Source organism: Mirounga angustirostris, unplaced genomic scaffold, assembly GCF_029215605.1.
Source record: "Mirounga angustirostris isolate CCGP_5_RB_7025 unplaced genomic scaffold, mMirAng1.0.hap1 SCAF_3, whole genome shotgun sequence".
Taxonomy (NCBI): domain Eukaryota; kingdom Metazoa; phylum Chordata; class Mammalia; order Carnivora; family Phocidae; genus Mirounga; species Mirounga angustirostris.
In genome coordinates, this window is record NW_026991711.1 from 103,086,280 (window position 1) to 103,109,855 (window position 23,576).

At 43.9% G+C, this 23,576-nt stretch overlaps 2 protein-coding genes across 5 annotated transcripts in view; one reads left to right on the forward strand and one right to left on the reverse strand.

Moving 5' to 3' along the window:
- Positions 1–7,656, forward strand: part of UBXN4 (UBX domain protein 4) — a 58,624-nt gene extending 50,968 nt beyond the window's left edge. For all 4 annotated transcript variants that reach the window (XM_064586456.1, XM_064586458.1, XM_064586457.1 and 1 more), the window contains one exon: positions 6,996–7,656. In XM_064586456.1, coding sequence (XP_064442526.1) covers positions 6,996–7,134 — 139 coding nt within the window. In that variant the 3' untranslated portion in view covers positions 7,135–7,656. The remainder of the gene's footprint in view (positions 1–6,995) is intronic.
- Positions 7,657–8,714: 1,058 nt separating this feature from the next.
- LCT (lactase) overlaps positions 8,715–23,576 on the reverse strand; it is a 52,228-nt gene continuing 37,366 nt past the window's right edge. Inside the window, exons 11-17 of the mRNA XM_045868949.3 lie at positions 22,091–22,289; positions 20,641–20,843; positions 18,505–18,614; positions 16,010–16,144; positions 13,911–14,134; positions 12,888–13,115; positions 8,715–12,238 (exon numbers count right to left, since the gene is read on the reverse strand). Of these exons, the coding sequence (XP_045724905.1) occupies positions 12,018–12,238; positions 12,888–13,115; positions 13,911–14,134; positions 16,010–16,144; positions 18,505–18,614; positions 20,641–20,843; positions 22,091–22,289 (1,320 nt within the window). The 3' untranslated portion in view covers positions 8,715–12,017. The remainder of the gene's footprint in view (positions 12,239–12,887; positions 13,116–13,910; positions 14,135–16,009; positions 16,145–18,504; positions 18,615–20,640; positions 20,844–22,090; positions 22,290–23,576) is intronic.

The window sequence follows — 23,576 nt, forward strand, 5'->3', positions numbered from 1 at the left end:
GTTGCAAATGGCAAGATTTCATTTTTGATGGCTGTGTAATATCCGTTGTATACCCATTTTGTGTGTGTGTGTGTGTGTGTGTGTGTACACACCACATCTTTGTCCATTCATCTGTCAATGGATATCTGTGCTCTTTCCATAGTTCGGCTATTGTGGACATTGCTGCTATAAACATTGGGGTGTATGTGCCCCTTCGGATCACTACATTTGTATCTTTGGGGTAAATACCCAGTAATGCAATTGCTGGGTCATAGGGTAGCTCTGTTTTCAACTTTTTGAGGAACTGCCATACTGTTTTCCAGAGTGGCTGCACCAGCTTGCATTCCCACCAACAGTGTAGAAGGGTTCCCCTTTCTCTGCATCCTCACCAACATCTGTCATTTCCTGACTTGTTTATTTTAGCCATTCTGACTGGTGTGAAATGGTATCTCATTGTGATTTTGATTTGTATTTCCCTGATGCTGAGTGTTGCTGAGCACTTATTTATGTGTCTGTTGGCCAGTTGGATGTCTTCTTTGCAGAAGACCTGTCTGTTATGTCTTTTGCCCATTTCTTGATTGGATTATTTGTTGTGTGTTGAGTTTGATAAGTTCTTTATAGATTTTGGATACTAGCCCTTTATCTGATATGTCATTTGCAAATATCTTCCCCCATTCTGTCGGTTGTCTTTTGGTTTTGTTGACTGTTTCCTTTGCTGTGCAAAAGCTTTTTATCTTGATGAAGTCCCAATAGTTCATTTTTGCCTTTGTTTCTCTTGCCTTTGGCAACATGTCTAGCAAGAAGCTGCTGCAGCCGAAGTCGAAGAGGTTGCTTCCTGTGTTCTTCTCAAGGATTTTGATGGATTCCTGTGTCACATTTAGGTCTTTCTTACATTTTGAGTCTATTTTTGTGTATGGTGTAAGGAAATGGTCCAGGTTCATTCTTCTGCATGTGGCTCTCCAACTTTCCCAACACCATTTGTTGAAGAGACTTTTTTCCATTGGATATTCTTTCCTGCTTTGTCGAAGATTAGTTGGCCATAGGGTTGAGGGTCCATTTCTGAGTTCTCTATTCTGTTCCATTGATCTATGTGTCTGCTTTTGTTCCAGTACCCTACTGTCTTGATGATTACAGCTTTGTAATAGAGCTTTGAAGTCTGGAATTGTGATGCAACCAGCTTTGGTTTTCTTTTTCAACACTCCTCTGGCTATTCGGGGTCTTTTCTGGTTCCATGCAAATTTTAGGATTATTTGTTCAAGTTCTATGAAAAAAGTTGATGGTATTTTGATAGGGATTGCATTGAATGTGTAGATTGCTCTAGATAGCATAGACATTTTAACAATATTTGTTCTTCTAATCCATGAGCATGGAACATTTTCCATTTCTTTGTGTCTTCAGATTCTTTGCCTCTTTGGTTAGATTTATTCCTAGGTATCTTATGGTTTGGGGTGCAGTTTTAAATGGGATCGACTCCTTAATTGCTCTTTCTTCTGTGTCATTGTTGGTATATAGAAATGCATCTGATTTCTGTACATTAATTTTATATCCTGCCACTTTACTGAATTCCTGTATGAGTTCTAGCAGTTTTGGGGTGGAGTCTTCTGGGTTTTCCACATAAAGTATCAAATCATGTGCAGAGAGTGAGAGTTTGACTTCTTCTTTGCCAGTTTGGATGCCTTTGATTTCTTTTTGTTGTCTGATTGCTGAGGCTGGACTTCTAGTAGTATGTTGAACAGCAGTGGTGATAGTGGACTTCCTGCTGTGTTCCTGACGTTAGGGGAAAAGCTCAGTTTTTCCCCATTGAGAATGATATTCGCTGTGGGTTTTTCATAGATGGCTTTTATGATACTAAGGTATGTACCCTCTATCCCTACACTCTGAAGAGTTTTGATCAAGAAAGGATGCTGTACTTTGTCAAATGCTTTTTCTGCATCTATTGAGAGTGTCATATGGTTCTTGTCCTTTCTTTTAATAATGTAGTGTATCACATTGATGATTTGTGGATGTTGAACCACCCTTGCAGCCCAGGAATAAATCCCACGTGGTCATGCTGAATAACCCTTTAATATACTGTTGGATCCTATTGGCTAGTATTTTGGTGAGAATTTTTACATCCATGTTCATTAGGGATATTGGTCTGTAATTCTCCTTTTTGGTAGGGTCTTTGTCTGCTTTGGGGATCAAGGTAATGCTGGCCTCATAAAAAGAGTTTGGAAGTTTTCCTTCCATTCCTATTTTTTGGAACAGTTTCAGAAGAATGGGTATTAATTCTTTAAATGTTTGGTAGAATTTCCCTGGGAAGTCATCTGGCCCTGGGCTCTTGTTTGTTGGGAGATTTTTGATTAATGCTACAATTCCCCTGCTAGTTAGGGGTCTGTTCAGGTTTTCTATTTCTTCCTGGTTCAGTTTTGATAGTTTATACATCTCTAGGAATGCATCCGTTTCTTCCATGTTGTCTAATTTGTTGGCATATAGTTGCTAATAATATGTTCTCATAATTGCTTATATTTCTTTGGTGTTGGTTGTGATCTCTCCTCTTTCATTCGTGATTTTATTTGTGTCCTTTCTCTTTTCTTTTTGATAAGTCTGGCCAGGGGTTTATCAATCTTTTTTTTTTTTTTTAATGTTTGTTTATTCATGAAAGTCAGAGAGGCAGAGGCAGAGGGAGAAGCAGGCTCCCTGGTAGGCAGGGAGCCTGATGCGGGACTCGATCCCAGGACCCTGGGATCATGACCTGAGCCGAAGGCAAACACTCAACCATCTGAGCCACCCAGGCACCCCCAGGGGTTTATCAATCTTATTAATACTTTCAGAGAACCAGCTCCTAGTTTCATTGATCTGTTCTACTGTTCTTTTGGTTTCTTTTTTCTTTTTTTTTTTTTTTAAAGATTTTATTTATTTATTTGAGACAGAGAGAATGAGAGAGAGCGAGCACATGAGAGGGGGGAGGGTCAGAGGGAGAAGCAGGCTCCCTGCCGAGCAGGGAGCCCGATGCAGGACTCGATCCAGGGACTCCAGGATCATGACCTGAGCCGAAAGCAGTCGCTTAACCAACTGAGCCACCCAGGCGCCCTCTTTTGGTTTCTATTTCATTGATTTCTGCTCTAATCTTTGTTATTTCTCTTCTGCTGGGTTTAGGCTTTATTTGCTGTTCTTTCTCCAGCTCTTTTAGGTATAGGGTTAGGTTGTGTATTTGAGACCTTTCATGTTTCTTGAGAAAGTCTTGTAGTACTATATACTTCCCTTTTAGGACCACCTTTGCTGCCTCCCAAAGATTTTGAACAGTTGTGTTTTCATTTTCATTTGTTTCCATGAATTTTTAAAATTCTTACTTAATTTCCTGGTTGACCCACACATTTTTTAGTAGGATGCTCTTTAGCCTCCATGTATTTGAGTTCTTTCCAACTTTCCTCTTGTGATTGAGTTCCAGTTTCAAAGCATTGTGGTCCAAAAATATGCAGGGAATGATCCCAGTCTTTTGGTACTGGTTCAGACCTGATTTGTAACCCAGGATGTGATCTATTCTGGAGAATGTTCCATGTGCACTAGAGAACAATGTGTATTCTCTTGCTTTGGGATGGAATGTTCTGAATATATCTGTGAAGTCCATCTGGTCCCGTGTATCATTCAAAGCCCTTATTTCCTTGTTGATCTTCTGCTTAGATGATCTGTCCATTGCAGTGAGGGGGTTGTTAAAGTCCCTTAGTATTATTGTAAATGTGTTTCTTTGATTTTGTCATTAACTGGCTTATATAATTGGCTGCTCCCATGTTAGGGGCATAAATATTTACAATTGTTAGATCTTCTTGTTTAATAGACCCTTTAATTATGATATAGTGTCCTTCATCTCTTACTACAGTCTTTGGTTAAAAATCTTATTTGTTTAATATAAGATTGCCACCCCAGCTTTCTTCTGATGTCCCATTAGCATGATAAATGGTTTTCGACCCCCTCTCTTTGAAACTGGAGGTGTCTTTGGGTCTAAAATGAGTCTCTTGCAGACAGCATATTGGTGGGTCTTGCTTTTTTATCCAGTTTGATATCCTGTGTCTTTTGATTAGGGCAGTTAGCCCATTTACATTCAGGGTAACTATTGAAAGATATGAATTTAGTGCCATTGTATTGCCTGTAAGGTGACTGTTACTTTATATTATCTGTGTTCCTTTCTGGTCTGTGTTACTTTTAGGCGCTCTCTTTGCTTAGGGCTGGTTTGGTGATCACAAATTCTTTTAGTTTCTGTTTGTCCTGGAAGCTTTTTATCACTCCTTCTATTTTCAGTGACAGCCTAGCTGGATAAAATATTCTTGGCTGCGTATTTTTTCGTTTAGTACCCTGAACATATCATGCCAGTCCTTTCTGGCCTGCCAGGTCTCTGTGGATAGGTCTGCTGCCAATCTAATGTTTCTACAATTGTAGGTTACAGACCTCTTGTCCCAAGCTGCTTACAGGATTTTCTCTTTGTCTTTGAGATTTGTAAGTTTTACTATTGGATGTTGGGGTGTTGACCTATTTTTATTGATTTTGACGGGAGTTCTTTGTGCCTCCTGGATTTTGATGCCTATTTCCTTCTCCATATTACGGAAGTTCTCCACTATAATTTGCTCCAATATACTTTCTGCCCCCCCCTTTATTCTTCTTCTGGGAGAATTATTTTATTCTCTAATTATTTTAATATTGTTTCGCTTTATGGTATCACTTATCTCTCAAACTCTCCCCTCATAATCCAGTAGTTTATCTCTCTTTTTCTCAGCTGCTTTATTCTCCATCATTTGGTCTTCTTTATCACCAATTCTTTCTTCTGCTGCCTTACTTATCCTAGCAGTTAGAGCCTCCGTTTTTGATTGCACCTCATTAATAGCATTTTTTATTTCAATTTGGTTAGACTTTAGTTCTTTTATTTCTCCAGAAAGGATTCTCTAGTGTCTTCTATGCTTTTTTCAAGCCCAGCTAGTATCTTTATAATCATTATTCTGAACTCCAGTTCTGACATCTTACTAATGTCCATATTGATGAAGTCCCTGGCAGTCAGTACTGCCTCTTGTTCTCTTTTTTGAGCTAAGTTTTTCCATCTTGTCATTCTGTCCAGAGAATAGATGAACGAGAGAACAAAATACTCAAAGGTCAACCATGACCGCAGAGAAATATACACTAAACAAATCAGAAGAGACCCAAAACCGGGGGGAAAAAAGGGAGAGAATGTGATCAGGCTGGTGAATAGAACAGAGCCATACACTAGATTTTGGGTGTATTTTGGTCTGTTAGAAGAAACTGCATCTCAGAAGTTTAAAGAAAGAAAAACATATATATATACACACACACACATATATATACACACACATGTATATACACACACACACACAAACAAATAAGGTAAAATATAATGAAGGGATAGAATATGGCTGTAAAAATGAAAATTAAAGATTTTAAGAAAGGAATTGATAAGTTGGTTGGAAAAGGAAAGAAGAAAAATAAAAAAAAAAAAAAGTTGAAAGACTAAGAATCCCGGGGGATAAAAAGCTATAAGTTCTATGTGGTATATTCCCCTAGCGCTGGAGTTCTGCCGTTCTCATTGATCAGTAAACTTGGTCTTGGCTGGCTGTTCTTGCTGATCTTCTGGGGGAGGGTCCTGTTGCCGTGGTTCCCAAATGTCTTTGCTGGAGACAGAATTGCCCCACCTTTGCTGGGTCCGGGCTAAGTAATCTGCTCTGGTTTGCTCTCGTAGCTTTTGTTCCCTGCAAGCTTTCCGTACAGCTTTGGAGGACGAGAGTGAAAATGGCGGCCTCCCAGTCTCTGCCCCAGAGGAGCCGAGAACTCGGGGCCCCACTCCTCAGTGCGCCCCCAGAGAAAAGCAGTCAATCACTCCCGTCTCCCCCGGTCTCCGGCCACACTCCATGCTTACCTGGCCTTTGACCGAACATTTCTATCTCTGGCACCTGACCCTGTGTGGAGTCTCCAAACCCAGCAGATTCCTGCGGTGCGCTCCTGTGCCGCTCCTCCTGGGGGAGGAAGGGGAGTCTCCCCGGATCTCCCCCTTGTTGGGTTCCTGCTGGAAGAGCAGTGGCCTGACTGTGCCGCGAATCATGGTTTATGGCAACCCCGAGCTGAGAGCCCACGCCTCAGCTCTGTCTCTGCAGCCGGCTTCCCTGCTCTGATACCTGGGAGCTCTGCCGCACTCAGGCACCCCTGGTCTTTCTGTGACCCTGAGGGTCCTGAGACCACATTGTCCCAGCGAGGGTTCCAGCCCCGCTTAGCCACTGGAGCGACGTCCCTCAGCGGAGCCAACTTCTAAAAGTTCGATTTTGTGCTCCGCTGCTCTATTACTTGCCGGTAGCGGCTGACGGGGTCTCCCTCCCGCCACGGTCTGTCTTCCCAAATATCGCCTTGGATACGCTTCTCTGCACCTCCTGCCTTCCAGAAAGTGGTCACTTTTCTGTTCATAGCGTTGCAGCTGTTCTTTTCTTCTATCTCCTGTTGAGTTCCTAGGTGTTGAGAATGGTTTGATAACTATCCAGCTGAGTTCCTGGGACCAGACGAAATTTAGGTCTCCTGCTCCTTCACCATCTTGGACTCTATCTGCCGGTATAAATCAATCCTTCTTACAGAGTATGAAAGGATTAAAAATTAATAATTGATGATTTCTGTAAATTAGGCTAGAAATGGAGCTTGGATAAGCTCTAGGGTGCTGTGTAAGTTATACACATTTTAGTAGATAAATCAGTTTGAGTAAATAATAAAGATTAGTTAGCAGATGGCCCTATTCTCCTAAAGCTTAGAAAGCCATCAAGAGATCCATGATAATGGAGCAGGGACTGGGCTAGTTTGGCTTGGAAAACAGATGAAGTTAACCTGCCAAAAACGTGTATAGTCTTGTGCCGTGTTAGCATATAATTATCTCCCCTGGACTCTCCGTAAAGTACAGCTCCCTGTCCTGATGGAAGTGTAAAGGAAACAGCTTTGTATTACTGCTGTTTTCACTTTTTGTCACTTTCTATTTTCTCCCTTTCTCCTTACGTCAGGGACCCAGTCAGGAAAAGAGTGCTGGAGAAACGGGGGGAAGACTTTAAAAAGGAGGGGAAGATCTACAGATTGAGGACTCAAGATGATGGTGAAGATGAAAACAACACCTGGAATGGAAATTCTACTCAACAGATGTAGTGTGACAAGTACAGTATGTGCAATAATCATTGTTTCCCTTACGATTTAATGCAACTAAAATTCTACTGGAGAAGTGGGACTGCTTTTTTGTTTTCCAGCTGGTCTATAAAGTGTCCCTTTATTCTTGCTTAGTGGGTTAAAGTTGTTTAACTCCTTGGACAACTCAAGAGATGAAGTAACTGGCCACTAGGTCCTTGCATATGGTAACCAACTGCTAGAAGCCTAAAAGAATCAAAAGTTCTGCCACAGCCCCCCTTTATCAGCTTTCTTAGTATCTCATATACCCATTAGCCCCATGCTCTCAGATGACACGTTTTGTTTAGAGCTATTTTGCTCTAGAACTCTTAAGTCCACACAAAGTAACTGGTATGTCACTGAGTAATTTGACTCGGAGTCAGAGCATTTTTAACTAGCCAATCAGATGATAATTTATGTTTAACTTTTCTCTTTTTGCTCATCAGCTGCAAGCAAAATCTTGTAGTTTTTAAACACTGAATAAAAAATCTTTTCCAAAAATTGAAATGATCTTAGTTTTGCTTTAAGTTTTGTTATCCTAGCATTTTTTTGTTGCACAGGGCTCTGTTGAGGTCATGTGTTTAATTCCCCCCCCCCCAGTACTGCCGTGGAGCTATCTCAGGAAAGTGGCTGTGACTACCCTACTTGATAGAGGAGGAAGACGTTTTCTGACACACATGGATGCTATGTTACTGTCTGTCCTAAGTCAGTGAGGCATCACTTTGCGTAATGTTATGTATGGTCTTTGTTCTCCTCAGATGCAAAACAGCTGCTGAGTTATAGCTAGTTCTCTCTCGCCTTTATCATGAAGTTTTGCTCTGGACAATCACCTTTCAAAGACCTAAGGTACCTGTAGGTAGGACAGGAAGTATGGAATAAAGATATGCCTTTTGCTCATTTGGTTTATTCTTAAGAATTTTAAAGAGATTGTTAACCTGACTTACACGATACTTCATCCCTTTGTTTTTGGTAATGGAGACCACTAACTCATCATGTTTGAAAAAGAGAGTAAGCTAGACAGTTCCTCTTTTAGCCTTCCATTTTTAGATTGGAAGATAGTGCTTTTGAGTGAACTTATAGACTTAATTTTGTAACAGGAGGAAGAAATTTTCTCAGAGCAAACTCTGTTTTTCACCTATGAAATAACGATTTTTAAAAATGCTAAAGGGAAACAAGGCAAGGAAACAGCCAGGCTGTGATGTTGGTAAGAGTGAAAACTGGTATACTCTTTCCGGAAAACATCAGCAACCTTAAATGGTTCAAACTCCTTGATCATTTTTTCTAAGGAATGATCGTAAGTGTAGACAGAGTTTAGGTACAAACATAATCATTAGGTCTTACACCAACCAAATGCCTTCTGCAGAAATTAACTTTTGATGAGGAGAAATGGTACAGTACTAATTTAACAATTCAGTTTAACATACATTCATTGACTACCTGTTATGTGTTGTGGGGGGGGGAAGCAGAATACAGATTTGTACATACAGTATGATCTCAGCTTTATAAACACATTTTATATATAAATAGTACCTGTATTAACATAGTGTAAAGAAAACAACCAAACATTAACAGTGGTAAGATGGTTATATGTTCTTTTAATTCTTTTTGCACCCTAATAGATTTTCCCAATTTTCTGCAATGATCATATTACTTGCATAATTTAAAAGTGAATTTGGAAAAGAAAAACTTCCACCAGGCATCCCATTTAAGTCAAGGATTAAAATACAGCAATATGTGATTTTAAAAAAACCCACAACCTTTCAAATGGGTGTGACCCTGCTAATAACTATTAGAAATATGCTTGCAGAAACTTGGAGTATCTCAAGTCTGTTTGCTTGAAAAAAATTAAATATCAGAGAAACGGATATAAAAGAATGGTTCACAATCTTTGAGTAGGAGGATTCCCTCCTCAGCTTTATAATTTAAAAAGTATGCTTGGTAAAAAAAAATTCAAAACTATAGTATAGAAGGCTGTAAAATGAAAACGAAGTCTCTTTCCTTGCATCTTACCCCAGTTCTAGTCCTCAGAGGTAACCTCTAATAACAGTTTCTTTTGTAATCTTCAGAAAAATGTTATGTATATAGAAGCCAATATGTGATGTTTTCTAAATACGATCATATATGTACTACTCTGCATCTAGTTTTTTACTTACACAGTCTCGAAGATCTTTCCCTGTCAACACATAGCTACCTCATTCTTATTAATGTCTGTGTAACATTTTACTTGATAAATGTACCCCAACTTATCCATTCTCTGGTGGCATCTGTTATTGTAGGGTTTTTTGTTTTTGTTTTTTTTTCCCGCTTGTTTTTGTTCTTCCATTAGAAATACTGCTATACTGAGCATCTTTGGGGCGGTATCTTCTTAGCTTTGAAAATACACCAGTAGGATATGTTTGTATAACTGAGTCATGGAGTGTTTGTAGTTTGGATTATAAATGAAGCTGCCAGAGTGCCACCTCTAAAGGCTCTATGAATTTATACCTCCGACCAACAGTGTCTGAGAATGTTGATTTCCCCACATTCTTACCAAGACTTATATTTTTCATCTTTGTCAGTGGTAGATGAAAAATTGTATGCATTTTATATGCATTGTGTTGATCACGAATGTAGCTGTCTTTTAATATTATTGGACATTTCAGTTTATTTTGAGAACTGCCTGTATTTGCCAGTTTTTGTTTTTCATCTTTATTGATTTATAAGAATTCCATGTACATAAAGAAATTTAGCCCTTTGTCTAGCATATGCTATATTTTCTCCCTGTTTATCTTTTGATGAGTATGTTGACAGTAATTTTTTTGCCACAGTATTTGTGTGATCAAATTTATCAGTTTTTCTTTATGGCGTCTGGGTCCTAAGTCTTATAAATACCTCTCTTTGCAAATTAATTTTAAAAAATTCACCTATCCTACTATTCTTATGGTTTCAGTTTTTTTACATTTAAATCTAGTATCCTGGGATGGAATCTGGCTCCCTTCCTTGTGGCTTACATCCTCAGGAGCTAACCTCTTGACCCACCACCATTTATGGACTACTCTGTCTGTCCCCCTAATTTGGCATGCTCCCCTTGTCCTGGCCTTTATGCCCATATGTAGTTGTTTATGTGTACAGTCTTGTCTTTTGTTGATCTTTTCTCTCTGCTAGCTACCAAGCTATTTTTTTTATAACTAGCTCTATAATGTTTTAATGTTCTTTTTTTGCCTAGATTGTTCTGCTCTTCCTACAAGTTTATTTAATGCGAAACTATCAGTCTATGTCCCCCTCCTCAAAAAAGTTACATTGACTTTTGAGATTTTAGAGGTAATTGACAATTTAGAATACTGAGTCTTTCAGTTTTAGAACCACCCTTACCCCCATCTGACAAACTTTTCCAATCTATTGATGGAGGAAAATGTTTCTATACCATAAATTGTCGGCTGGGGTCCCCAGCAGTGAAACATTTGATAGGAATTTTCTACAGATACAACAAATTCAGGTAAGGAATGCCTGCAAGAAACAAAATTTCAAGCATTATCAGTCACTTATTTAAGTAAACTCCACACCACATGTGGGGCTGAAACTCATGACCCTGTGGTCAAGAGTAGCATGCTCCACTGACCGAGCCAGCCAGTCACCCCCATGATCACTCTTTTAAATCTAGCTGAAAACTACTATTTATAAATAACATTCAGTTCCCTGATACCTATAAAGAATGTATAGACCAAATAAGCTTTTAAGTATTCTGTACTGAGATTGTCTATTATTAGCACATTGTGGGGAATTGATAAAGACCACATCATCTTTCTGTACTTCCTACCACTACTTTGGATGTGTTTTGTGAATGAACACACAAAAGGAGCAGGTGTGCTTTCTATGCCCTGTCTGCAAAATGTGCTTGCTAGGGACAGTGAGACATGGTCCTTTATCCTCAAGAGGCTGATAGAGAAATACACACTTCCGGTATAATATGGACAAGCTGTAATAGGGGATATTTATAAGCAAAGTAGAGGAAGGAATGTTTGGGGGAATTCAGGGGAAGCTATGCAGAGGGAAAAGTGCATTATTTGAGCTGAGATTGAAGGCATTTTCAGAAGAAGGGGCATCCTAGGGGGAAGAATAGTATTTGCAAAGACACAAAGGAAGAGGGGATAGTCAAGGGCTTACACAAGGTTCAGAATTACCACAAACTGAGAGGGAAAGACGAGAAACAGGCTAAGTGAACCAAGGGCAGATTACATGGGCCTTGAAGGCTATACTTGGGTCCTTAGAAGTCATCCTGGGCAGGGGAAAGGCAGGAAGGACATAAAAGGTGGCTATGAGGGGAATAAAGGTTCATTCAGAGGTCATCTCTCTTTGGATGTTAGGGTATCTCTGCTCAGGGAATATGTAATATAAACAGAAACCATGGGTCTCGTGGAAAAGCTTAGAAGCCCCAGAGGGCTTGTGTGACTGTATAAATTCTGCGGAACCTACCTTCTCAAGGAGAAGCAGCCATAGGATATAGGATATAGCTTACAGTACCATTTTTCTTTTCTGAGCAACACAATTTGAAGAGAGGGCAGGAGATGACAGTGCAGTCCATCTACACAGTGGAGATGATGTCTTATAAAAAGGATTGCTATGGTTTTTACTCCTATTTCTACAAGAGCCAAGTACAGGGTCTTCCAGTGCTCTAATGAATTCCTGATACTGGGACAAGATGCATGTATTTCCATTTTAATTAGAGATTGAGAGCCTCCAAGATTCATGTAGTCTCTAACAGTGCAGAAGGCCGTTGTGAAGAAATCTGGCATGGGCAGAGTAGAAGGTCCTAAGGAGTTTTGTGGGCAGTGAAGGTATACAGGCAAACGGCTTGTTTTGCAGAACTGGAGCAAGTGGTAACTTGTGGGTCAGAATGCAGAAATAGTGCTCAATTCCTGTTGGCCTGCTTGTGTTTTCCCTTGCTTGGAGTGCTTACAGTACTTGTATGACAGAAACGTCACACATGAGATGCTGAGAATTGCCAGAGAAAAGAATACGTACAAAGCTGTCTGGGCTTCTGTCGCACCTAGTGTTAGCCCCAGAAACTGAACTTCCTCCTCTTGCAGGGGGCTGACGGTAGGTCCAGCATCTAGGAGAGGAAGACAGAGGACAGTTTATGCACTCATACAGATGTAGTTACCAAATCAGTGTTAACCGATATTAAACCCAAGCTAGGTCCTTGGAATAGAGTCACACAGGTATCCAGAGTGAGCTCCTGGCTGAGGTGACAGGATGCATCCCTTTCCCCGAGTTATTGAACCTCTGAAGTAGTTGTGTTTTTTTAAAAAAATCTGTCAACAATTGGAGTAAAGTGGATAATTATCTCTTTTCTGTAGTAATTAATGCTTTTTCAGTCATTCAAGTATTAGGCCCCTTACATCATGCCAAGCACTGTTTGCAGTCATTATATTAGATCCTCACATCCACCTGGAAGCATGTGCCTAGTTTCTTGCCTCAGGTTGCACAGTTAGTGGTAGGTCTGGGACAAGAATCTAGACTTGCTCTTCCCAGACCACGGTCTAGTTTCTAGATGTAACATTAATCCTTGGTTCCTTTGTTTCATCATAAGAATGTCTGGAGCATTCAAAGAAAATATTGGTTGAATGAATGAATGAATGAATGAATGAATGAAAATAAATATGAGAAAGGCAGAGAAGAGGGGAATAAACTAGAAGAAAATAGACTGAAAAGGCCCCTCTCACCTTCTGGCTTTAGTCCCTCCCAGAGCCACGGCTCACCTTCTGGCTGGAGGCAAGGGTGCGGTCCCGCAGCAGGGTTAGGGAAGCCATTGCACCTGGCTATAGAGGCGAAGAACTTGGCTGATGCTTTTGGGATTCTTGGCAGAGAAGGGTCCGTGTAGTTCACAAAATGCAGACCAAACCTCTCTGCAAAGCCTGTGGCCCACTCAAAGTTGTCCATCACACTCCAAACTGTGTATCCTCGAAGGTCCACCTTATCCTGCACAGCTGCCCAAATGCAGAGGCCACAGCATGAGCTTCCTTTGTCTTATAAGACCCCATTCCGCTGGGCCTACAGGAGCCACGCCTGCCCACAGCTCTCCCACAGTCCCCGCTTAAGAGCCATCAGCATTTTCCTAGAAAGGCTCAGTCCTGAATGGGAATCAGGAACATGGATAGGCTACATTAATCCTGCTGAGTCACGCAATCCTCTGTCTCCACATGTTGGGATACCAGTCTTGGGGAGTGCCTTAGAGTGTTAATGCTTCTTTCTAAAGAAAAGAAGTGGCCCTTGGAAAAGATTTTCACTGGGCTAGGACTTTCTAAGCATTTCTTTCCGCTGCTGCAGTACTCACTCTTTCACTCAGTTACTTACAGGCCCTTGCCCTAATCCCATCCCAGGGGGTTCTGCTGAGCTGAGGGTCTCAGACTTTTGCTTGAGGAACAAAAGACCCTACAGACAGCCCCCGCAGCCTGCTTCTCCTCCTCCTAGCCCCTGCTTTCAGCAGGTCGCTGCTGTTCAGGGACATCAGACATCAGGGATCATCTGGCAGAGCAGATGACTCTGGCCAGGAATTCAGGTCTCACTCTTACCAGGCAACGGGGTTTGCTTGCTGAGTTACATCTAGGAAGGAAAAGACTCAGAGTGCAGCCTCAAAGAAAAGCTTAAACCCATCAGGAGTGAGAAGCCGCCTTTTTCTCATGATGGGGTCTCGTGGATGCAGTATTCCCCTAACTGGAGACGTTAGCAGGTGTTTCCAGTGGTGAAACGTGCACACGGAGGAAGGGATGGGCCTTCCCTACCTTTGAGGGCTTCATTGATGTAACTGCGGAGGTAGTAGATCCTTAGGGTGTCATTGAGGTCTGTTTCTCCCCGTTGGGACACTCCATTCTCTGTTACGTAAATTGGGGGGTTGTTGTACTCCTCCTTTAACCAGTTCAGTATCTTCCTGAAGCCAAAAGGTGTTATCTTCAGCCAGAAGGAACCAGAGTCAGGCCAGGAGCGATCTGTAATGGAGGCAACTCCCCTACACAGGTTCAAACACGAGAGATTAGGTCTCAGTCTGTAAATCCCAAGAGGCCCTTTGCACAAAACACGAAGCAGGATTTATACTAGGCAAAGCCTTAGGTTTAGTCTAGACTTGACAGTCATAACTAACCGCAGAAGAGTCAGGTTGCCTCACGTTCTCCTCTTTTCATTAGTTCTAGTCGTACTGCTCATTGCTAGTGTAGCTGTGACAGGCCACCTGAGCTCTCTGTTTGCACCTCTACAGATGAATGGCTTTACTCATGGACTGAACCGTCCAAAGGCTGTGAAAGGCTCTGGGATTCCCTGATCACAGCCTCCAATAGGATCTGAGTGCTGTGTCAGGAGAGAGAATGGGCTTCCCTGCGTCAGTGACATCTAGTCAGCACCACAGGTGTGGCCACAGGCACCCATGGTTGGGGCCCCCATTTGGTGAGGGCAGGCAGCAGATAGGCTGGGACCTGCTTTAAGTGCCCAAGACCCTGCCTCTCTCCAGTGATGGACCAGGAGAGGGCAACAGCTTGTGCCAAAGCAGCACCTGCTGGGGGAAGCACAAAAACTTGAACGTCTCCAGAATCACACTTTTTTTTTTTTTTAATTTTGCCTAACCTACAGTGCAGTATTGGTTTCCAGAGTAGAATTCAGTGATTCGTCACTTACATAAAATACCCAGTGCTCATCACAAGTGCCCTCCTTAAAACCTGTCACTCATGCAGCCCATCCCCACCCACCTCCCTCCACCAACCCTCAGTTTGTTCTCTATTAAGAGTCTCCTATGGTTTGTTTCCCTCTCTCCTTTCTTCTCCCCTTCCCATATGTTCTCTGTTTCCCTTAAATTTCACATGAGTGAGATGACATGGTATTTGTCTTTCTCTGCAGAGTCATACATTTCAAATAAGGATGAATTATTTAGATCTTAATGTCCAAATCCTTCAGGAAAAAAAAAATACACTCTTATCAGTAACTGAATTTATCTTTCTCAGCTGAACTGGACCCAGAACATTTTCTAAGTTTGAACACAGGTCACGGGGAGACAGTGCAAGGAACCATGAAGCAGCAAGAGTCCAGTGAGTGCTCGGACAGGGACCAGCAGGGGGATGTTCTCAGCCCCCTCAGCGAGTCTGACTCTGGGGTTTGCAGAATGCAGTTGGGGGGGAGGGTAGGTGTTTGTTTTAAAAGAACCTAGACGGATTCACAGCTGATGTGGAAACATGCTCATTATAAAAGGAACAAGATAGTACATATATATATACATATAATCTTGGTTTTTGGTAATATATTTTTATGTATAAATACATACTACATAAACTATACTATATATCTTACATAGTTTATATAATGTATGTCCTTACATGTTATATTGATGAAGAGAAGGAGAGGTAGTATACCCCCTACACATACACATACACTTCTGGAATGACACCCACAAGAATTTCTGTTCTTGCTTTCTGATGTTTCCACCATGAGTGCATTTGTGTAATGCAGAAATAATAGTTTCACCTTTACCCCAGAAAGGGGGGGGGGGGGAGGAAACACCAACCTTACTGTTACTTTGACTGAAATACATCTGATAAGTGAAACAAATTTGACAAAAGAAGAAAACCAAGGGAAGAAAAATACTTGAAGTCTTGAACATGTTTGACAAAAACTTCAAGTATGTCTGTCTCATTGGGAAGCACTTTGGAAATGCTAGCTGGTATTACTAGCAGACTGACAGAGGTTTGATTAGGTGTCTCAGGAGTGGACTCATCTTCAAATCCCAGGATGTATGGCACCAGGAGGTAACTTTCCTGAGGCTGTGCAGTAAGAGCTGGGCAAAGAGGCACCTTGCTGTCTTCTCCAGAGATTGTTCCAAATGCCCTGTTGGCCGACTTACCTGTCTGCATCAAAGGAAGAGATCCAAGAGGCATAGTCAAGGTTGTAGGCCAGGATGGTGGTGTAGTGATTGAACCCAAAAAAGTCATAGGTGCCATTGATCCTCCTTTTCTCACTCTCCGTGAACTCTGGGAGCCTGGATGGAAGGAGCCATGAGAAGTGGGGGGCTTGAGCATCATGCTTTGGGAAGAGAATGTCCCAGGGCAGGGTTGGGAGAGCGCTCTAACTATAGGCCTGGTGGTGGTGAGGTGGGCAGCTGTCCAGAAGCAAGGAGAGGTCCCTCCAGCTGCTGCTGAAGCACCCGAGGCGAGGCTCCTCCCACCAGACCATAAATTTCCCTGCCCTTTTTTGTGACAAGGCCCTCTCTCTTCTTGTGTTGGCCAAATGAAACAACAAGTGACTTTTATAAACCACCTCTTCAGGGCCATACAGACATTATGTACACACATGTCCATATCCACAGAACATTTTTGTTTACTTCAAAAATTGACATGCAACTTCAGAGGTTTACCATCTATGATAGATTTTGAAATCAAGAACGTGTCAGAGATACATCCCTTGAGACTAATCCTTCATGGTCACCAGGTTTTAATATCATTTTTATTTCCATAATCTGCCCTTTCTAAGGTACTTTTTTCTGTTGTAGTTTAGGCTTGCCTCTTTTCTCCAAAGTCCATCCTTATAATAGGGGAAATATTTTTTAAAATTTATTGAACTTTTGAGATTTGGACTTTTATGCTCATATGATTTTACTACACTTTTTTTTTCTTTTCTTAAACCTCTTGTGGAGCATTTTCCACGTGTAGTCTAAGTGAGACTTTTCTACTGAACGTGACTGACAGGCACTTGGGGGCAGCACTTACAGGTTCTGCAGCCACATGTGATGGCATGTGTGTCCTGACAGGGAAACCGTGGGGCTGCTAGTTTAGGCTTGCTTAGAGATGACCCTGCTTGGGCAGCTGACACTTCCATTTTGATTGAGATTTTTGCTGCCACTCACCTGGTGGATCAAAGCCTTCCCCTACTGGGGTTTCTGAAATGCTAGGAGAAAACTAAAGCCCAAACCCCTCACGCCCCTCACTCTCCTGCCCAGAAGCTACTAGCAGTAGCTCCTTAGGGCTTGTGGCATCAAGGCTGAGCCCCTGTGCCTGGCACCCCCACCCCCAAGCCACTGGGCCAGTCCTCCCAACCCTCAATTGCAGGTATCCCGCTCATTCCCACCAGGCCACGCTCACGCCCTTCCCCTCAGTTGGAATGCCCTCTGCTCGCCCACACTTCATTGTCAAGGCCCAGCTTAACTGAAGTCCCACCTTGTCCATGAAGTCTCTTGGTTCTACTCAGCCCACCCTCATCTCATCTTCTGAGTTTTCTTTGTATGGAGAAATTCAGGAGAGAACTTTAGTGGTAAAGTTACTCTCTTCCCAGCTGGTGTGTCGGCAGCTTGAGGAGCCAGACTTGGAAGCCGCCTCCCCTTACGTGGACTTTACTGGACGTGGCCCTGACCTGGGCACACGGAGGTGCTCAGCAGAGTTGTGTCGGTGGACTAGAGTGCCAGCTTGCTTGGTGGAGACCAGAGTTGGCAGATCAGACCTTGACGCACAGTCCGCTCCACAGGACTTGCCCCAACCAGGGCAGGAGTATGTTGTAAGGATGGGGACTGCAGTATTGAACCTGCACAGCTGGGCTACATAAGGGAAAGACTCGCCGGCTATGTTAGGAATTCATACCTTTGGAATTCCTTTTATCCTTGAGGCCCTGCTCATGGAGGGGAGGGTCAGGTCACTCTGTCCCCTTCCGCACACCTCACCTCTAATCCTAGCCAGATGACTCTTAAACTCAGAGTGTGGGCCCTGGAGATAGCTTGGTTTCAAATCCCGACTCTTGTCACTTCAGTAGCTGGGTAATCTTGCCATAATCTTTGTGCCTCAGTTTATTCCTCCTTAAATAGGACTAAGAGTGCCACTGGAAGATGGATAAATGCTGGGTGTCATTGCTATTACTCCCTTGACAGGAAGAGGAGTGGGCCCTAAGTAGGACTGCTTTGGTGCAACCATCGCCTCCTACAGGCCAAATGACAAAAAGCACATGCCTGGCAGTCACCCACTCCTACCCACATTCACTCATAAGGTGGTGATGATAATAGTAAATAGGATGAGCTGGGGAGTTTGTCCCTGCTGGAGGTGGTGGGTTACTAAGAAGTGGGTGCCCTTGAGACATATTTCCTGGCTGTTCTACAGAGAATAACCGCATCTACCTTTTGTCAAACACATAGCAAGGCCCTGTCCTCGGCTGAGAGCTTCACATACACAATCATGTTCAGTCTCCCCAGCAAGCAGGGAAGCTCAGAGATACAGTAACTTGCCTAAGACAGGCCTCTCTGACCCCAACGGCCACACATTTACCACTGAGCTGTCTACCAGGAGCCTCAGTTTGGTATCACAGACCAGACTTCCTCCTGACCTCTCCCTGGCTGAGCACTTGGGCACCAGGACCTACCGAGACTTGCTGAGGCCTGCAGCCAAGCTTCTGTCACGGATCCGTGTCTTCATCACCTCGTTGTAATCGCCATTCTTGAAAATAGGATGTGCAAACCAGCCTCCCATAAACTGCAGGTGGGGTGGGGGTGACAACCTGGGCATTAACAGGGGGTCACACTAGGAGACAGCAGCTTTCCTGCTCACAAGTCACTCAGAACCCACCCCTTCCTTCCAGCACCTCCCTTCCCCACCCCGTCTTAAACTTGCATCTCCTCTGCAGCTGTTTGCATGTTCCAGCTTAAATGCCCACAGGTCTTCCCACATGCTACCATCTCCTTGCGGAGATTCTCAACCCCTGCAGCTCAAAAGGAGATGAACTGCACTGAGCACTGCCTCAGGACTCAATAGATGCTGCCTGGCTGCCCTTGGCAGGGTCGTGCAGAAGAGCAGGAGAGACTAGAAGCTTCCAGGCCGTGGATTTCCTTTTATCACAGAGCAGGCCCTTCTCCATCATCCTGCCCTAAGGATCAACCAGAACGGCTCTGGGGAGGGCTGAGTTGCAAGGATTTCCTGGCTGCCCAAGGCCAAAAGTTCCCTGGGGAACTTTTCAGCCTATTTTCTTGAATGGGGTCTAGACCATCCTTACCCTTAGGGGAGATATGTGGCACCCAAATGCTATGATGCTGGGGTCCTGAGAGGCTGCTTTGGTCTCTCCCCATCCCCTTACCTGCTGGCTGATGCCTTAAATGTGGGGTGAGGGCAGCCTTCCATTCTCAGAGAGGCGGCTTTGGAACACACACACCCTGGCAAAAGAGGCTTTGGCGTACTCGAGGTAAAGTGTCCCTTTCTGTGGAAGCTGATTTTAGGGTATGTATCATGATCCTGGGCCGCAATATCACAGTTGAACAGGTGGCTCAATCTAATGAGATTAGAGCCTAACATTTCCTGAGGTTTGGGGTTTTGACTTCAGGAAAATTATTGCTCTACTTTACCAGTTCTGTGAGTCTAAAATGAGAGATGCATTATTTTTGTTCCAAGACTTTTTTCCTAGCTGGCTAATAAATGGGAAAATTAAGCTCTTACTTGCATTCATTAATTTGATCGCTGTTACCAAGTTCTCTTGTGAGAAGTCTGGCAAACAAAGAGCCAGGTTGTCCCCTCAGAATGCTGCTGTCTTCAGGCTCCTCCACAGAGCCAAACGGGGGTTCAGTGTGGAGAGACCCTTGCCTTTCTTTTCTGATGCTGAAACATGGGAGAGGGTGCTTTCTAACCCCATCAGAGACACGAGCAAGAATCAGGGAAAAGCTGTGCCTTGACAAAGGCCATTCTTTTCTCTCCTGATGTCAGGGGCTCACACTGAAGGAAGGATGGGCTATTTTGTTGGCACCTGCTTACTAGTGACTCTTCTTTCTTTCTTTCCTTTTTTTTTTTTTTTAAAGAAAGATTATTTTAGAGCGTGAGCAGGGGCAGGGACAGAAGGAAGCGGGGAGAATCTTAAGCAGACTCTGTGCTGAGCACAGAACCCCATATGGGGCTAGATCTCACGACCCTGAGATCATGACCTGAGCCAAAAATCAAGAGTCAGACGCTTAACCAACCGAGCCAGCTAGGCACCCCGTAACTACTTTCTAGGAGCAAAATTCCATGACCAAAGGTGCATGTCCTTATGTTAAACTCAAAGAATTGGAAAATTATGGGCACTAATGAATTTCACAGAATCCAAAGTCCCCCAACTCCAGGAATTCTTAGGCCGAATACATAAAATTTGATGGTGAAGTGTGACATTGCAGCCCAGCTCTATCAGCTACTATAATCAAACCAGAGATTGAAGAGATGGAATTTCTGTTACCTTCAAGCCAGTATTGCATGCAGCAAGGACTACATGGACAAGTCATTTTTAAGACTTAAAACTCAACCCCAAAGAACTCTGATCGCAGCAAACCTATGATATAGACAGGTCGCCTCTGCTTCATAGATGAGAAAACTAAGGTACAAAAATGTTTAGGTGATTTTTCCAAGCTCACGAAATCAGGTAATAGCAAAACAGGGCCTTGAACCTAAATCTTTGTTTTGCAATCTAATTCCATTTCCATTAGCTGATGACAGGAGGGAAAGACAGGCAAGAGTATTAACAATGCCCAGAGGAAACACAGACCTGAACGTATCTCCTGGCGGCCTCCACATCCTCCTGGTTGGAGGGGTCTCTGGGCTCAGCCCAGTCACTGCTGATGGTGATGGAAATCACGCCACCTTGCCTGGTGCGGTACACATCATTGTACAGATGCCAGGCCTCAGCATGAGCCTTTAGGAGGTTGTGGCCAACGATGTAGGGGGCAGTGCCAGGCCTAAAGGAGATTCCTGGAAACACAGGGATGTCAACAAAGAATGAACATGGCCAAGAATATTGCTCTCTCCCTACAGATAACATCTATGTTTGGGAAAAAGCGTGTAGATTTTGGTATTAGGAGGAAGCGAATTCAAATCCTGGCTGTGTAACTTTGGTTTCTAGCTGGCTGTGTAACTTTGGGTAATTCAGTCTTTCAGATTCCTCCTTGGCAAAGTGAGCAATAAGAAAGTTCTTGTGAGAAGGAAATGGGAGTGTGTATGTGAAGCACCTAGCAGCACTGTGTCTGGTGAGAAGATGGTAAATGTTGGTTTCTGTAACATTCTCCCAAAGAGTGGCTCCTACAGATCGGGCCAGGTACCCAGCAGAGTATGTGCCTTGGGAGTGGACATCCTGGAACTCTGTGGGGACCTACAGTGGAAGTAAGGGTTGGAGAATTCGGCTGATGAAAGCAGCTGATAAGAGATTCCTTGAGAGCAAATGTCGTGAGAAAGGCCCCACCTCTCACATGTTAAAGGAAGTTGAAGGAATGGTAAACCAAAGCACCAACCAAGGACCAATGGGAGATAAATGTGGTAACGACTTAAGCTCAGAACTAGAGAAAAGGTGAATTGGATGGTTCTAAAGGCACAAGAACAGGTCCACAGTCCCTTATTCAAAACCCTTCAGGTCTATGTGGTCTGGAAGTACAAGTGTTTTGTGTCTTAGAAAAGTAATAAGTTGCAGATAACTTTACACAGCACCCCAATCAGACCCAGGAGAGCGCTCTGTAATCAAGGACCCGAATGTGGCTGCAGCAGAAATGCCCACATTAAGTGGGATAATAATGTCTGTAAGCAGCCTCGTATTGGTTCAAGTCAGGATGAGCTCAGGTGAGCCGAATCAGTTCTTGGAAACTTGGGTTTTGAAGTTGCAGAAAACACACAGTGGACCTGTACAGTCTGATGGCCTGTCCTTTCCTACATCAATTAGTCCCTGTCTCTGATCTCAGGAAGCTTTCCATCTGAGGCAGGGCAAAAAAAGCACAAAGAAATGAAGCCATTTGGAGGTACTGACCTGTAAAATCCATGTTTAGCAAAAAGTGGTGTCAGAAGGGGAAACCTGCTGTGTGTCAGGCAGCCTTGAACAAGAGCAGAGATTCAGAGGCAGCACCACTGAGCTTTCTTGGCCTCTTCTTCCAGGGCCACCTGGATTTCAAGTTTTGGTGGGGCTAAGAATGCCATGCTCCAGAGAGCTGGCAAGTTGAGCCTGGGACCCTCACCTGGAGCTGATGTCCCATAGCCATAGCCCTGGTTAGCGATGACAAAGGGCTCGTTCAGGGTGATCCAAAACTTCACCTTGTCCCCGAGCCTCTGGAAGAGCACCTCTGCATACTCTTTAAACCGCTGCACAATGGTCTCATTCTCCCAGCCTCCAACATCCTGGAGTGCCTGTGGCAGATCCCAGTGGTACATGGTCACCTGTGGAGAAAGCAAGATCAGCATCTCCATCCAGAGTGCTCCAACCACAGCAGAGAAGGAATGAGAAGACCAAACAGTTCAAAGGTTCTTTGGTGGGATAGGGAGGGCAGAAGTGTTGAAGTGTGAGAGAATCAACATCTGCGTCGGAGAAGACTGGGTTTGAGTCCCGGCTCTGCCATCTGCCCGCTGTGTGACCCTGGCTCAGGCACTGAGACCTGCACATCATGGAGTCGTGGTGGGGCCAGGGATCCTCACCACTAGTGCTCCAGAACCTCCCTGCGTAGACCATGCTGAGCGTCTGAGGCTCTGAGGCTCCGGGAGAGTGGAAGTGTTTCCCTTATAAAGGGACACCCCCGAGAACATCATCCAGTGTGTCTGCATGCTCTTCCTGTGCAGCTGGGAACCCTTTGCTGGAGACGGCCCCCCTGGCCACGTCCATGTGGCCTTCCCCTTGATGCCCTCACACACCCCATCTTGGCTAAGCGGGGTCTCCACTGTCCTCGGTCTGCACGGGGCCTGCTAACCATCTTCAGCCCAGACGCAGTCTCTCCCTTTGCCTGGCATGCCTTCCCCTGCCCACGTATCCATCCAGATTCTCCTCTCTATTCAAGCCCCACACCGCCCTAGCGCCTTTGCTTTCCACCACGGCTTGGTGCCCTCAAAGCTCTACCGTCCTTGGCCCTGAGCTGCCTGCCCTCTGATGGTGTTCAGAATTGTGTGTGATGAAGTTCATTGTCCACTCAGACCCTGGGTCCCACAGGGCAGCCACTGGCCATGTTTTCTCTCCGCATTCATGGTAATAAGTGCTGCATGGCTAGTTAGCTCCTGCCATGGTATCAGTATGGGCAAAGAAGTCCAGATAGCACTTTATTTGGGGCGAGGTGGGGGGGAGTCGGAACCGTGGGGATTACGGTCTGGCTGCAGTATGTAATCTCAGCCATACAGCAGAGGAAGTGCAGAGCTTCGTAGAAGGTGCCCTCCACCGCTTTACCACACGTGCCCAGGGCAAGAGGCAAAGCGTCCTTAGGCTCCCAAGTAAAACTCTAAAATTTTGGTGAGATCCAAGTAAGCTCACAAGTGAGCTTCTGTATCATTATTCATAATAACTCTGAGCTGAAAACCACGTGCCCTTTTGCCCCAGTAATTCTGCTCCTAGGACCACAGCCTACGGATGAATTTACAGCCAGGTGACTCACTGCACTACTGGTTAAAATGGCAAAAGACTGGAAAAGCCACAGGGAAGAGTGTTGATAAAAAGGAAAAGTAGTTCTAGAGGTAAGGAACAAA